General features: G+C 43.4%; 1 protein-coding gene across 2 annotated transcripts; it reads left to right on the top strand.

Annotated features, from left to right (window-relative positions):
* Positions 1–844: 844 nt before the first annotated feature.
* Positions 845–16,217, top strand: LOC102689387 (L-threonine ammonia-lyase-like). Of its 2 annotated transcripts, none has more exons than XM_069189250.1 (11): positions 845–1,070; positions 4,064–4,409; positions 5,176–5,292; positions 8,967–9,208; positions 9,699–9,864; positions 10,728–10,827; positions 11,188–11,263; positions 11,568–11,693; positions 13,200–13,367; positions 14,673–14,730; positions 15,749–16,217. In XM_069189250.1, exons 1-11 carry the CDS (start codon positions 967–969, stop codon positions 15,845–15,847), a joined length of 1,602 nt encoding a protein of 533 aa, XP_069045351.1. In that variant the 5' UTR covers positions 845–966; the 3' UTR covers positions 15,848–16,217. The 2 variants fall into 2 exon arrangements, with proteins under 2 accessions (XP_069045351.1, XP_015203375.2); XM_015347889.2 differs by having other exon boundaries at positions 845–1,319.
* The last annotated feature ends 520 nt before the right edge of the window (positions 16,218–16,737 follow it).

The following is a 16,737-nucleotide window of genomic DNA, read 5'->3' as shown; positions in this document are numbered from 1 at the left end:
CACTGCTGGCTAGAACATGACTGAAGAGCTGTTATGAACTTTCAGATCTGAGGGTTCTATACTGGGAAACAGGAATAACAGGGATAATATTGAGAGCAGAATTATCAGAAATGTTTGCATTTCTGTCTTAGGGACTCTCCCAGTAGCTGATTCCTGTGAATTTAGATGCTGTCAGAAATGCCTATTGCTGTTTTCTGAAGTGCTGTGTTCAGATTTACTATACAATAAGTGACAGAGAAAGACATGTTATCGTTGTACAAATCAATCCTAATTCATAACAGTAAGGTGTTCTTTCTGACCGCACAATGAAAGTGAGAACTCTGCTTTACTTATACCTCTAAAATACTCAAAATACACAAGACCTGTACACCACTGCAGATCATTTCTATACCATGTGATATTTATGCCTGTCAGTAGTACAAAGATATTAAAGAATCTTAAAGGGGGAGAGCTTGTACCACTTAGAGCCAAGGACATTCTGTGAGCCAATTGCTTGACAGTGTATGGTAAACAGTGAGTCTCTCTTTACATAGCCTCACACACGCCTAATCACAATTAGAGGGAATTTCTTTAAAGCACTGAGGACGATCCCTCGGTTATTTGCCGTAGGGGCTGAAAGCAGGCAGCGATGTGATCTCCCAGTATCTGTCTGTTCCTCAGGACCCAAGATCATGCTCCTTAGATAAACATTAATTCCCCATCCCCTTAACATGTCTGATTAACACACGTCAATGGGAGTTTAATCCAAGCCTGGGCTCAAAAATAGCTCTGGGGTGGGGGGAGGCAGGAAGGACTGGTTGGCATGTGCCCTGAGTAATCCTGCTTTAAATAGCACCTGCAGGGACAGAGGGAAAGGAACACACAGGCAGAGACGCAAACGGACCCTGTGCTGAATACAGAAGGAGTCTCACACACAGTGTCGCTCCGCCTGGGACTATATTGCAACCCGCCTACACCTGTCTGAGGATGAACTTTGCAGCCCAGTTCCTCTACTCACGCTACAAGAACAGCGCTACTCCTCGAGAAGCCAGAGGCTCTGATGGCGAGGAAAACGATCCCTTCTGGCAAAGGTCAGCCACCCCTCACTTTCACCCCTCCGATCAGCCCGCTGTGAAGAGACAGTCATTAGCCCAAGCTACTGTAACGCACCCTGTAGCCCCACCTCCTCCTCCTCTCCAGTCCCATGGTGATCCAGCAGCTTCCCCAGCCCAGCGGGAGTCCTCCTCCATCATCCCAAAGCCTCTTTTACTTCCCTTCCAAGATCTGGTGGGCCTTCTCCTCCGGCTGGCTCTGTCCCTCATCTTCCTGCTCTTTTTCAGGTAAAATAACACTGCATCCCCTCCCCCTCCCCCTGCTGTGTGCTACTGCTGGGAGAGAGGAAAATGAGAAGGAAAAAGACAAAACCAGTGAAAGACAGAGAATCAGAAAATGATTCACCTAAAGCAGCTCACAGGAAGAAACTTCGAACCAGGGAGAGACAAAAGATTTAGAGACAAAATGAGAGCGGAAGTCTGTGTCAATTCCAACACACAGTGGAAGTGCAGTTAAATGGAATTTCTTGGGCTCGTTCCACCTAGTGGGAATTGTAGAAGTAGGAATCTTTTTTACATGGCATTCCCTTATGTAAGGTACATTGGCATGCCCTCTTATTGTTAAATACGATAGATAAGATAAGATCACTTTATTAGCCATATACAATTTCTTGCATTAAGAACTGGTCTTTTCCACATACCCCAGCTTGCTCTCCATGAGACACACAGGCAGGGAAAGAGAAGCTTGGGATCAAAGTGCAGGGTCAGCCATTGTACAGCCCCCCTGGAGGGGTTGGGGTTAAGGGTCTTGTTCAGGAGCCCAACAGAGTAGGATTCCTTGGCCGTGGGATTTGAACCGGCAACCTTTCAGCCATAAGCATAAATCCTCAGCCACAGAGCCACCGCTCCACCCTATGTGTGACAACTACTGCAGAGTCAATGTTCAAGACAAGTTCCAGACAGGCTTCATTTTGCCAAAAGAAGAACTGTGTTACATTTTCCTTTTCAGAAATAAAATAAAAAGGGGATAAAGTGATAAGTTATATTTAATTGAATAGTTAAAAAAATCATACACTTATTTTCCTTCATGTGAAGCCTTCAAATTGTAGAACCTGGGTATCTTGTGCCCATGAAGTGGTGATTTTGGTTGGGTTTGTCTAGTAAGTCTTCAGAAGCTCCTTCTTTTGGTGGCAGCAGGATATTAATATCTTATTGCACCCAATCGCTTTTGCCATTTCAACTCCCTCTAGTTCTCTTGCTCAGACGAAAGCTCTCACATGCAGTGTGGGTGTGGATGGATTGGTCTTACTGTATATACAGTATATCTCACCCCAGATTGCTGAATTGACACTCAGGGGAAAGCTATGTTAGAATTTGCTTTCTTCTTGTGTATTACTCATATGGAAACAAGTCATTATCTAATGAAGTGGAGGATATGGGGATATGGGGTATGTGGGTCCCATGAGAGTGCACTGGCTATTGCCCTATTACTGTACGGAGGGAATGGCAGGTAGAAGGAAGAGTTTTAGAGCCCACTGATGTGAAGCATCTTCCAGTTGGATTGGTTTATCAATAGCTGGTTGATTCTGAATGCAAAGTGTGCAAATGGATGTTCTTCGAAGACTCAATCAGGTGATGGCAATGCACAACAGTAGTCTTGATTCCATCCATCCCTTTTCTAACCACTTTATGCAATTGAGGTAAATAGGGGAGCAAGAGTCTATTCCAGCAAACAACGGAGCAATGCGGGATACACCCTGGACGGGACGCCAGTCCATCGCAGTGCAGACGCATAGATGCATAGACACAAACACAGACATGCACACACTCACACCTAGGGTCAATTTTCCCTGAAATCAATTAACTTGCCAGTCTGTGTTTGGAGTTCGAATATACAAACTCCACACAAATAGCACCTCGGGTCCAGAAATGAACCCTGGGCCCCAGCTCTGCAAGGCAGTAATGTGACCACTGTACCACCATGTCATCCTATATCCACTTTACATGATCTTTCCTTGAAGGAAGCAGGAGAGGTTATAATTCAAGAACAGATAAGTGTGAGCTTCCTCATAAATACAAAAGAGAGCAGTATCACACTGCGCACATGTCAGGAACCATAGCGAAGCGGCGGCCTATGTGAGGCGGTTGGAGGACTGAGTGGAGTGAGAGGATATGGAAAGGGAAGATCTTGTGGAACGATAATTGATTAATTATTGCGTGAATGTCTACGGTGAGAGGTGCTCTTGGGTATGCGGTGACATCCAAGCGTTCGCGTGTGGTTCGTGACTGCACAGACCCAGTCCAACTCCTCTTTAATTTCGTCGGATGAAGGCAGATATAGGATGAAAGGACCAAGTCTGAAAACATTGAACAAATGACGAAGTGAGCAGAAGTTTAAAGAGTTTGTGTGGGGAACCGTGTCAGCATGCATTGGCCTGCGAAGGAACAAGTGAAGGTTAATTCCACGGAATTCAGCAACTGGGCCTTCTTCAGGTTCCAAAGTGAGGTGCTGACTTCAAAAGTCTGAGTCTCAGACTCAGCTCCTGGAAGACCTAGTGTCTCCTGGTCCTAATTATTTAATTAACTGCATAACTGTTACATTCCAATCAGGCTCCAATAACCATGTAAATATTGACTTCCTTCAGCAAATTAAATGTGTTGGGTACTCAATTTTAAAAGACATTAATAAAATCCCTTTTATGAGTAAGAAAGAACTGTTTAATTGATTATTCAGATTGGAACTCTAACCAGACACACGTCCCTCCAGGAACTGAGTTTAAGACCCGTGTTTTAAGCCTTTTACTCAACACAATAACAGTATTGTCTACACTTGAGTCCATGCCCCTCAAGTTACAAATCACTGCTTGTTCTCCCCCGGTGTTGACATTGCATAATATTGAGTCTGCAGCACTTATTTTAACATGATCTGTGGACTATTAATATGCTGTTACCGGTAAGAGAAACGGTTGGGGAAGAACTAACATGCAAACCCAGTGTTAGAAGCTTTGCTGACCTGTCTATCTGCTCCGCAGTGAAGGGCAGCCCGGCACTGGCAACCAAAAGGACACGTCACACCGTGAGGGCCGCAGTCACAGGGAAGGGCCAATTAGGAATGGCCATGTGCCTCCCCGTCCAACCGCCATCCACCCCGAGCGCCTGAAGGACTTTGGGGAGGAGGAGTACCTGAACGGGGATGTCAAGACCTTGGAGATGAAGATTGTAGGTCGTCCTGAGCCCCTGCTGGGGGATCCAGCAATTCCTCCAACTCAGAAGGTGCGCCAGCCCAGCCAAGAGACCCCTGCGGAGTTCATCCGCTTTGAGGATATCAGCGCTGCTGCCCTCAAGATCCAGTCTGGAGTCCAGAAGACTCCCTGCACGGTACTGCCACTCTGCCCCTCCTTTTCCAACTGTCCTACTCCCACCATGTCTTGCCCTACTCATCCTGTTTCTACTATGTAGTCCTGTTTGTGTTAAACTCAGAACCCTACTGTAATATGGAGCACATAACTCACTCATAATTCACCGTGAGTAAAACACTGCATTCATAATAATAATAATAGTAATAATAATTATTATGCTCTTTTCTGGACACTCCACTTAAAAGCACTGTACAGGTAAATTGGTACAGGTGTTGGTGGTAACACCACCAATGTGGAGCACACACCTGGATGATGTGACAGCAGCTAAAATGTGCCAGTACGCTCCCCACACATCAGTTATAATTCTGGTGGGAACAGAGTAATGAAGCCAATTCATAAATGGGGATTAGTAGAAGGCTATGATTGGTAAAGGCCAAGGTTAACTTTGGCCAGGATACAGGGGTAACACCCCTAATATTTTCAAGAAATGCCCTGGGATTTTTAATGGCCAAGGAGAGTCAGGACTTCAGCTTTACTTCTTATCCAGAGAATGGCACTGTTTTTACAGTATAGTGTCCCCATCGCTATACTGAGGTATTAGGACCCACACAGAGAGCAGTGTGAGTGCCCCCCAACTGGCTCCACTAACACCTCTTCCAGCAGCAACCTTAGTTTTTCCCAGGAGATCTCCCATCCAGGTACTGGCCAGGCTCACACCTGCTTAGCTTCAGTGGGTTGTCAGTTGTGAGCAACAGCACCAACAGCTAAAATTCTCTGTCCTTCAGTATTCCCGGCTGTCCAAGCAGTGTGGCATAGAGATCTTCCTGAAGAAGGAGTACCTCCAGTACACAGGCACAGTGAAGGAGCGCGGCGTGCTGTGCCTCCTCTCGTCCCTGCGCCAGGTAACAACACAACACAAACAAAAACAAGAAACCAGAAACAAGCAGTTTGTTTTCTATGGAAACAACCCCCATATTTCCTTACAGAATATCTAGGCATACATTGTTTTTCATTTAAAGATGAAAAGATTTACAAACAGAACGTGTCCAGAACAGCAAAATAAATGTTTGCCTTCATCTTTCATTTTTGTCATATAAAATAAAGTATTTACATCATGCCAGCAGATATGGGGGGGTTATACAAGAAAACACAATTGTTTAATGAGAAACACAAAAAATAACAAAATAGTCCACACAGAAATATTACTGTATATTCTCTCATAACCTGAAATCGGGTCTCAGTGGGGAGATAAAATGAATCCATGTTTCCCAGTATTTCCTAAAACTTTCTGCTTGTAACCTGAGAGAAAAAGTTATGTTTTCCATTATTTAGATTTCATTCACAACATTAGGCCATTGTTCATGTGTTGGAGATTCTTTTATAAGCTATTTTCTTGTGGTTGCTTTTTTACTAGCTGCTAGAAGAGTCCCTAATATGTGTCTATCCTTCAATTCAATACAATCAAAGTCAAAATTACCCCAATACATAACAGAAAATTCAAATTATATGTCCACATTTACTATATTTTTAAGGGTTGTATGTATAGATTTCCAGTATTGTTGTATTTTTGGGCATGACCAGAATATGTGTGAGTGAGTCACAACTTGCTCTCCACATAATCTCCAACACTGAACTGCTGCCTTTTTGTTTGGCTTGAATTTTAGGGCTGATAAAAAAATGGGTCAGATTCCTCCAACAGAAGTCTCTCCAAGTCTGTGATCTGCATATGTAATTCCACTGATCTACAGAAATTGTTGTATTGATTTATTTTTCCCATTTTATTTCAATCCATTCTGTTGACTCTTTTTTCATTTATTCGATACTACTGTACAGCTTTGATCTTATTTCTCTCAAATTACCCTGCTGATAAGCAGCTGTAAAACTACCAAGCAGTTTATGCCTTCCTTTATATGTGGTTGCTTTCTCCAGCATTTTATATAATGTTTGATTTGAAGATACCTGTAAAAATCTTTTTTTTACCAGATTGTAATGTTGTGATAGATTTTCAAAGTTTTTCAAATGGTCCTGTTTCGTCACTGTCCATATTGCTGTCATCCCTTTCATAGACCAAATCCTAAAGCATACATTGTTTAATGACGATCACAGGTTATTTTTCCTTTCTTCCTTCCTGTTTTTGAACCAACTGTTTATTGCCCCCTTCCCCCCTTGCTGTGACCCCTCTGCACTAGTACAAGGGAATGAAAGTAGGATGGTGAAGAATAACGCGTTCTGCCGTGTTCACCATTGAGACACTCACTATCTGACATGCTGTGAGGCCTACAGTGCATTACAGACATTTTAGAATAGAATCACACACCGAAGGTTGCAACAAGACTCAACTGGACAAGTGACGCCTTTTTCTGTGATATCACTCTGCTTCCACAGGTGTCAAACAAGCCTCAAGTGTCAAAGATACTCTGGCCAACTCACATCTTGAGCAATTGAACACTGAATAAAAAGAGGCAGCCGTGCAAAGGAGTGGTTAGGGCTCAGAATTGTGGGAAAGATTCAAATCCCAGGTGGAGAATAGCTTTCCCATAAAAGAAGTACCCTTTTCAGAAAAGTAGAAAACCCATAAGAAAAGTACCTGCTTCAGTAAATGACCTGGGAGTATAAATAGGCACACATGTGAGCTGTTTTGTTTAAGAGTCAGCCAATTAATAATAATAATAAAGTTATAATTGTGATGTCTGGGCTATAGAGGGTCAGAATGAGGCTCTATAATGTTGAGCTACTGGAGAACTCCCCAGAGTAAATTTTAACGCTCATTAATTAATAACAATGTCTTGTCTATTATGGTATGTCTGCCATGGAATGATATGCTAACACTATTGCTAAAATATAGTTTGGGGGTCTAATGGCTCAGTTAAAATCCACAAATTAAAGAGCCTTCTACCCCCAGTATAAGGGATAATGATGAGTACCAGTGGAGATGGGTGAGCTCAAGCAGTCCACAGCATCCTTTCCTTATTACGCAACAGGGATATCTGTGACTTTTCCAGGAGTGGTTTAGTTCGCAGTGCTGTCAGTGAGAGTGGCATCGCTCTTCCACTTCGCATTAACTCTCCTGCAAAGGCACTGTGGGACTGGTGATGTGGAAGTGACAAATGATTCTGACAAATGAGCACTGTAAGGTGCAGGAAACAAGATACAGTGTCCTGCACAGGGTCACGGTGAACAACAGGCAACCAGACGGAGAGAATATCAAAACTAAAATAATTAGTCATTTCAGATTTTGCTGCTCTGGCTCCCCCACAACCCTGTACTGGATAATGTGGTTAGGAAATGGATGGATGAAAATGCTGTGATATTTTCAAGCTTTTCTGGGAACCCCATCTGAGGAACTTCTTTAAATGGGATTAGATCTCCGCTCTCAGAATTGATAGCAGTTATATTGTTCCTCCTCTTTCATATTTTAAGTTGTTTGAGCTGTGTTCACTCTGCACCCAAGCCTACATTGTTGGTTATACATCAAAAGCAGCAGCTGAAATAGCAGTAGGTTGAAGTCCTGCTGTTAATTTACAGTGTGATTTAGAAGCGAGACAGGAAAGGGACAGGAAAGGGACAGGCTGCCAGAAAGTCTTTATGCCCTGAGGATGCTTCACTACATCTGCGCCCAGCTCCTTTTATTGCAGTGTTCTCTGCCAGAACTCTCCAATTCCGGCACTAATAGAGGCTTCAATCAGGCCTAATGATGCATAGTTTTCATCCAACACAATGTAAATCCTGCTGCGTGACTAATTGTTGATGCCAACATTGTAAATAAAAACAGCACCAATGAACCCATTTCCCTACCCTTAGATTATATCTGGTTTCTGATATTACATTCTTACCGTTTTGAATGTGTTACTTTGTCTTTTCTGGAACTTCATATTGAACAGCACTACCACTGAGAGACATCTGTACTGTTCTTTCCTCACTGGTACTCTGCTGGATCAGGCTGACCAGACAAATAGAGGCTTATAAAGACTTAAAACAGTTTTACTGCTGTCTCTTACAGCTGCTTAATTTGTACTGTATTTCTGGAAAAATACAAAGTCATCATGGAAATTTAAAAATGATCAAGTAAAATTAGGGTAATTTTTACAATTTTTCAGTTTTTCAATGCTTTTGGAATGCCAATTATTTTCTCTGTTATACCTGCCCAGCTTCTTATAATCATTTGTTTCACTACTGCTGTACGGAGAGTATACAGCCCTGTTACTGCCTGGGCACAATGAAGACCTGTTGTCACATGCCTCCAACACTCTCCCAAGAGTTCTTAAACCCAGAGTGAGTCATGATCTCCAACTCCTATGAGTTGCAATATGGCGTGGATCACAGAATGGGGCAGAAACAGGTGTCAGTCCTACACTGTATATCTTATACTGGCATATGTGCCATTATCTAGACTGTGTGAGAGAATTGTAAAGCACTGCATTTCATCGGTAAGCCCCCCAACCCCACAAAGGGGTACTAGGAGGGTGATGAAAAGTCAATGAGTTATTATTTAGGGGTTCTTTGTTCCTAAACATCTCTTAAAGCAACGATGACCACTGTGAGTGTGATCCTGCCATGCTTGTGTGTGTCTATTCAGGAGCAGCAAAAAAAGGGGGTGATTGTGGCATCTGACAGCAACTTCGCCATGGCGGTGGCACACCAGGCCTGCGAGCTGCACATTCCCGTGTTCATTATCATGGCCGCCGACAGCTCGCCGACGCGGCTCAGGATGTGCCGGGAGTACGGCGCCATGGTGATATCCTATGGCAGCACCCCCCAGGACTCACAAAGCCACGCTCGGCGCCTGGCGCAGGAGAATGGCTACCTCTACCTGGAAGAGTGAGTGACCCCTCAAAGATCTTGTGTCTTCCTCAGGACAAAAGAGTATCCACCAGGGCTTCATTTTTAAGGTTTGCTATCTTTTACAAGGCGCAATTCTGAATGTGCCAGTGTGTCTTAACACCACCTCTTCACTGTCCACTTGCAAGCACAACAGTGGAAACAATGCTTACAGGTAGTCTGATTTCCTCTCACGGAAAGTCGAGGGGGACACTTTTGTAAATTATAAGTAGTTCAGTATTGCGATCCAAAATGTAAAACATTGCATAAGCAAAGAAGGAATTGTAACATATGGGCAATAGTGGTGTGAGATGTTAAGACTCTTCAGTTCTATTTATTTAAAGAACTTACCAAGCAGGGTGAAGGGTTTCTAACCTATCTAACACTCTAACTCCTCTGCTGCTGTTGTGTGTCACTGGCTTGTGGGGTATAGAAATAAGCTGGAACAGCAAGCCTAACCTCTCCATCTGTCTCTCTTCCTTTCCATCAGGGTTGACAATGCCATGTACCTGGCAGGACTAGGCACTGTGGGCTTGGAGATGTTTGAGCAAGTGCCCAAGCTGGATGCAGTGGTTGTGCCCGCTGGGGGCCACTCTCGGCTGCTGGCTGGAACGGCAGCTGCGCTCAAACACCTCAACCGCCGCATCAGTGTCATCGTGAGTTGCAAGTTGGCGGCCAGCCACACTCTTGCACATTCCCCTATCTGGCAGTCTGAGTGCTATGAGACGGGATAGAGTTGGGTGTCACACTATCGAGTTGGGGGGCTGGGGTGAAAGGAGGGAGCCAACCTACAGTATGTCCAGGTGACCCAGTAATGGAGTAGTTTCACAAAGGGATGTGACAAAACAAGTCCTGTCATGTTAAAATGAGCAACTTTGAGATGAAGACAATATATAGAATATACACTGTCCATTTTCTAACCATTGTATCCAGTACAGGGTCACAGGGGAGCTGTAGCCTACCCTGATAAGCAATGGGCACAAGGCAGGATACACCCTGGGCACAGACACAGATACACACTGACACCACACCCAATTTTCCCAGAAGCCAATGAACCTAGCAGAATGTCTTTGGACTGTGTGAGGAAACCAGAGCACCTGGAGCAAATCCACGTGATCATAGGGAAAACATACAAACTCCATGCGGATAGTACCCCATTAACTGAACCCAGGGCCCAACTCTGCAAAGAAGCAATGATAACCACTGCTCCACCATGACCCCCAGTATACTGTATATATGCACACAATTACTGTACATCCACAAAATGTAAAAGGCACAAGCAAAGAAGTATTTGCTTACTTGGTCTTGTGTGCTACTAAGAAGGGAGTAGTGCACATTTATTTATGTGGCTGCAGAGGTCAAATTTGGCAGTACTAGTGTTGTTCATTCTGGATGTGCATTATGTGTGCTGTTTCAGTGACAGAGGCAGGGGGAGAGGATGTGTTGCTGGACGGTGTCATATTTGTGTGACATTCTAGCAGGCGGACAGGGCACTGAAACTGTCCCCTCTCTGCCGCAGGGAGTTGAGCCGGAAGACTTCCCCCTTCTACAGAAGTCTCTTAAAATTGACCACCCTGTCAAAGAGCAGCCCATCGCCCCTAACAGGAAACTCTATGGAGGTACTGGTGCTGTTTCTGTCATGTCCTGCGCTCGCCCTTGCAAACCCCATGACATTCCCTTCTTCTTTGCACCTGCTCCAGAACCAGGATTGGAAATTGCCGATGATGTTGGTGAAACAGTAGGTGGCGCTCTTCCATCTGGACCACAACATTACCATTCTGGCTTCTTTTTCTCTCATTCCCTCCTGCTTGCCTGCCTGCGTCTCCCTGTTTCCTTGTTGTTACCCCTGCCGCTCTCCGATGTCCACTTCTTCAGTTGTCTGAAGCCTCAACAGCCTTTCAAGTATGAAAAGCCTGGCGTAGGAGTGGTCAGAGCACCCCTTGTTTGTAAACCCGCTCCTTAAAAGCTCTCCTTTTCAGATCTGGTGGGTCCCCCATTTGGAAAAGAGGCCTTTCAGCTGGTCAAGAAGTTGGTGGACAAAGTTGTCACTGTCAGGTAAAGAAAACTGCCTATGCATGCTGACGTGCTGCCTTCACTGGGACAGCCCCTGAAGCTTCGTTATTCCCTTTTGAGCCATCTCATTTTCTCTTCATCCATCACCAAAGAGCCACTTTGAAGCACAAAGTGCAAAGTGTGCCACAGTCCCAGAAGCACAGGGTATAACCAAGAACAGGACACATAACAGACACTTTTGCTGGGTTAGTCAATTGTGAGAAACGTTGCAGGAAACCCCAAAATCGTATGTAATAAGTTGTTAAGCTTTTACTGCTCATATTACATTGCTTTCTGTCTCTGTCAGTGAGCAGGATGCACTACTGTCAATGCTGCGGTTCCAGGAATATGAGAGAGCCACAGTGGACACTGAAGGAGCCATAGGGCTGGCAGCCATCTTGGCCGGAAAGCTTCCAGAGCTTAAGGGCAAGAGGTGAGCGGGGTGGCAGAGGTTTGAGTGCGAGTCTGTGAGTTTCCTTTCACACTGAGCTGTGTGTACCACATTCTTGATATTAGAATGTGTGTGTATAACTGTGCGCTAGTAATATGTGTGTATCTGTGTGACTAGTTCATTTTTCATTTGAGTGAGTTGATATCTGTAAGAACATATTTCACTTTCCTTGGATCCATAGTGGCACTTCTCTGGAAAGGAAACACATTTGAGTCTATGCTCTGAGATCAGTCCTTCTGAAGTGGTTTACACTGTTGTGCCAGTTTTCGTACCCCTTAAAGTTGTCTTTGCTAGGTACAAAAAGTTGAATGGACCACCTTTTTCTTCTTCTAGCACACAGGTTTTCATTCTTGTTGATTTCATCATTTGAAGTCACTTTCAGAAAACATGGAGGCAACTTTTGTCTGTAATTTCCAGTGAATCTCCAAATTTAGCTGTCCACACAGGCACACCCTGTGCAATTCCTACAAAAACTCCAGTGAGACACAGAAATCATGTTGAATTTATGCTGCTGAATCCTTCTTGCAAGTTACAAGTTTTATTTTCAACTTGCTTTGTCCTGCTGTGAAGGCCTGCAGGATCCGCAAGATTCCCAAAAGTGTCTTACCGTATAGTTGTAGGAATTCATTAGGTCACCCAAATCCTGCAGTCTTTTCGGGTGCAGGTGAACAGGGTTTACAGTATGTCTGGGAAGTGTTAGTGTCAGGGCTCTGAATTATTGCTATGAGGGAGACATTAGTAGAATCATAGGAGAATCAACAAGAGTCAGGAAATAGGAGATCATAGTTAAGACTCAGTGAGGAGGCATGCGAGGTGAGGTAGCCACCTTTCCATTGCAGGCTCTGCATGCTCTTTAACATCTGGCCTGCAGCTGATTCAGACCTGGGCTTCCTGAGTGGAAAAAGAAATGGTGGAGACGGATATAACAGAGCCCTGCTGAATTAAAATAACACTCTGAGCTACACTGGGCAGCTTGAACTGGATGCTGGAACTTTGAGTAATTAATACGATGGGAGGGGAAGAGATCCCTGCAATATTGAAATGCACAGCTGTTACAGCTGCATCCATGTGGAACAACATGCAGCATTAAACAGAGCAGAGGATCAACATCAGCTTCTGGGGTCAATGGGGTCAAGGGTCAATGGGAGTCCGTTTTTAAAATGTATATGTAATATAGGGAGTCAGCTGTTATTTTGAATGTTCAATTAATAAGAAAAAGAAAGAATATTACATGCTTCACTCACTGGGTAAGGGATGTGAGGTACTTTCTCCACCTTGAAAAAATTAGGTTTTCCCTCTGTGTCTCAACTGCAAAATTTTATTCTGCCTGGAAGCCCTTGTTAACCTTGTTAACCTTCTTTAAGCTCGACCTGGATATATGAAAAGACTTTGAAGACTGGAGCTGTTATTTTTTTGCCCTTTGTCTTTTGTTTGTTGCTTGATTTCTTGGTGTGAGGCAGCTGTTCTTCTTTTCCTTCTCTGACCCAGAGTGGCGGTGCTGGTCAGCAGTGCTAACATGGAGCTGGACCTGATGAGGCAGTGTGTGGACCGAGCCCTGGCTCTGGACTCCCGGGTCAACAAATTCACAGTGCAGCTGGGGCGGGGGCCCGGGGACCTGGCCAAACTCCTGGACCTCCTGGCTAGGGAGGATGTGAGGTGAGATATCGTGTCCCTGTTTTTCTGAGTAAGATGGACTGTGAACAGTACCTAATATCGTGACATCCGCAGCAGGGAGAAACGCACCCCTAATCCAAAGGCCAAGAACTTGCCATGGCAGACAGGGGAGAGGATATTCACAAACAGAGGAGCAGATGCTCTAGAAATATTTTGAAAAGGGCGTGCTAATGCTTAAAAGTTTCAGATTTGAAAACCAAATGTAACTACAATCATGGCTCCATTTGGGCCCAGGTCAATGATGGTGTCAAATGAAATTATAGTTTGAATGCATGATCATTAGCAAAAATACAAATGAGCATAGGCCATTTAGTCCATTTTGCTCATAATTCAATGATCCAAGGATCGGATCTGTAGGCATTTCTTGACCTAAAGATCCCTGAAAATGTGTTTCAAAAACATGGATGGACAATTGGTTGCGGCCCCCCACAACTCTTTTTGTAAAGAAGTACCTTTTACTTTCAGTCTTCAATGCACACATTCTTTACATGTGTATTCTTCACTATTGTTCCTGACTTATAAATGTAGTCCTCAAGGTTGACTTTGTCAGTATTATTCACGATTTTAAATATTTTCATCAGGTCTCCTCACAGTATCCAATGTGAGGGGATTTGTGAGTTGCTGTTCCTTTAACCTGTTTGTGTAAGACATCCCCACCTTGTCATCCTTCTTGAACTGATACAAAAAAGACATTGCAGTGTTTGATTCTAGGACAGCAATGTACTTTTTGTATTGTAGCAACCAAACTTGGTCAACGCTAAACGAGGTGCCATTAATGTCCTTTAGTTCAATTCTGCTTTTCACACTTCATCCTTACATCCTGTTTGCCTTTGTGTCGTTTTACACATACAGATGGGTGGGCCAGACGTGGGTTGAAGATCACTGAGCACAACTGCAAAGCTATTCATTAAATATTAATCATATAGTGGAAGCTTTTGTCTGCAGTGACTTACGGTGCCTAGGGAGTGACGTTTGTCTTAACAACTGCTTCCGAGTTGGGTGACTCATAATAAGTACTGTTTTATTTCGTTCAAAAGGCAGGGCAGAAGGAAGTTATGTAACTCACTCAATACAGCACAAAGAGCTCAGGGCAGAGCGCAGGAGCTTTGCTTTAATCACTGACTGGGCCAATTAACCTCCTATTTTTGGCTTTTAAATGCCCTGAACAAAGAAACTGATATTTCAGCTCCCTGTGCAAATCAAAGTATATGGCTGTAGGTTTTATTGATTATCTAAATATCTTACTTTTGCTTAACCCCTTTTTCTCTTTTTCTTTTTCTCTCTCAGTCTGCTGGATATCCGACATGAGGCCCAGATAGGTGCAACAGATCTCTTCCATGGTCAGGTAAGAGGAAATCTTGGTAGTCCAGGATTTACTCAAAATCTCTTCAGCTCCAGCCCTAGTTATCTTCAGAACTTCACCAGTTTTAATGACCCCAAAAGAGACTGTGGTGAAATGGTTTAAGTGCAGTTTACCACTGATTTCTTCTACAATATAACAACATGACAACACGATTTAGCATAAAATGAATCTGATTGGGATAAAGGCTCATAAAACAAGTAATCTTTTAGGTCATCTCCAGAAAGATCAATGCCTTTAGATTCACCTTACAAATGCTCACAATAAAATGTTCCTTTCAATATTTCGTTATGTATGAAATTACATCAGGCAGGAGAGTGAAGTTACACTAACATGAACGCTTGTGCCAGGAGGTAAAGTCTGTACCAGAGCACAGTGGCTTACGGGCCTAGAGCTCTTCCTGGTTACCTGGCAAATGGAGAGCATGTGATTCTCCCCAGCTATGAATTTGAACTCAACTATGCACATCCCTACTTACAGCTGGGTGGACTGGAGAAATGGGCTAAAGACACAAGGAACCAATAGACAGACACGTTTTATGGTCTCAGAGGCTTTCCCACTACTCTGTGCTGTCCTGCTGGTGCCAGAACCTTCAACTTTACATTAAGAACTTGTTGAGCCCATCAAAAGGTTGTGATTTGTTTCTGATTGGCTGGACTGAAGGACAGAAAACAAAAAAGGAATTTTCCTACCAGCTTCATCTGCATTCCCTCGTGATGAATCTGTCTCAAGTGTCAGAGAGACCAGTTTGTGTCAGTCTCTGGTACCAGATAGGCCTATTTATGTGTCTATTTGGATCATCGGACTGAACTGTCTGAGTGTCATACTGGTGTTTTGAATTTGTGTATCTGGCTGACCTGTATGTCTGTTTGCATTGTCCGTCTTTTTCACCTGTCCATTTGAATCACAGGCCTATCTAACGTATCCGTTCTCAGAGCTGTCAGTGTGCCTGCCCAAACCATCATGTGTTTCTGTCTGTCTGACTTGTCTGTGTCTGCCTTAGGTGTCGTGTGTCGTGGAGACCAGGGACAAGTCCCAAACAGCTCAACTGCGCAGTAATCTGTCAGAGCGTTATGCTACTCTGCGCTGGCAAGATCGGTGACTACAGAGGCCACTGGCGTACCTCTTATACTGCACCTCTTATAACACACACAGGCAGCATCCACAACCCAGTAATTAATTCACTTATACTGCATCACATACTGTCATTCACTGTGCTGCGCCTTTGATCAAAAACACTAGACAAGTTTCATTCACTTAGTCCAGAATAACAGTACAGCTACACACACAGCCCTGACATGTATTGTGGTGTATGAGTCATTTTCCTGCAATGTAATTTTCAAAATGCCTTATCAGGCATCACAAAAAGTACAGACTGTCCGCACCTCTGAACAGCTCAAGTCTACGCACACAGGGGCTAAATATTGATATTTGTAACATAATATTTGTCATTAAAGCTTGTGTTTCTGAAATACTGTATATACATTTTGTTTCTAAAGGAGTTTGAATGTTGTAGGCTATTAAAAAAATCACTGTGCTTGGGGAAAAAAGTGTTCTGTAAATTGTTTTTGTCAAGGGTTTCAACCTGTCACCTTCAAAGGTAAAAAAACTGAAAATAACTTTGACTAAGTAAAAGTCAAATGGCTGCAGTACTTTACAGGGAAATTTTCCAAATGAGAATGTTGTGCATGTTTCCACATGTGATTTTATATTCTTTGTGAGGTGTTGTAATTGGTTGATTTAAATACTTGTAATTTCTAAACAGGTAAATACTCCTGAATCACTATAAAGCAATCAATGCGAGATATCAATAGGAATCTTTGCATCACTCAATTTTTGCATTGCTCCAGTTAGTGTTATTTTAAACATTTTATTCTTCTTTGCAAAAGTAGTTTAAAGGCACAACATTGTAAAACTTTGCATTTTACAAAATTATCTCAATCAATGAATACCTAACAAATCAATGAGACCTCATAAACAGCAAGGGCACAA

This window comes from Lepisosteus oculatus, chromosome 4 (assembly GCF_040954835.1).
Source record: "Lepisosteus oculatus isolate fLepOcu1 chromosome 4, fLepOcu1.hap2, whole genome shotgun sequence".
Taxonomy (NCBI): Eukaryota; Metazoa; Chordata; class Actinopteri; order Semionotiformes; family Lepisosteidae; genus Lepisosteus; species Lepisosteus oculatus.
This window is presented reverse-complemented; position numbering and strand designations above follow the sequence as displayed.

Coding starts and splice junctions, on each gene's coding strand:
- LOC102689387 (XM_015347889.2), top strand. CDS start 967: ATGAACTTTGCAGCCCAGTTCCTCTACTCACGCTACAAGAACAGCGCT. Junction 9,865..10,727: donor ACCGCCGCATCAGTGTCATC/GTGAGTTGCAAG, acceptor TCTCTGCCGCAG/GGAGTTGAGCCGGAAGACTT. Junction 13,368..14,672: donor CTGGCTAGGGAGGATGTGAG/GTGAGATATCGT, acceptor TTTCTCTCTCAG/TCTGCTGGATATCCGACATG.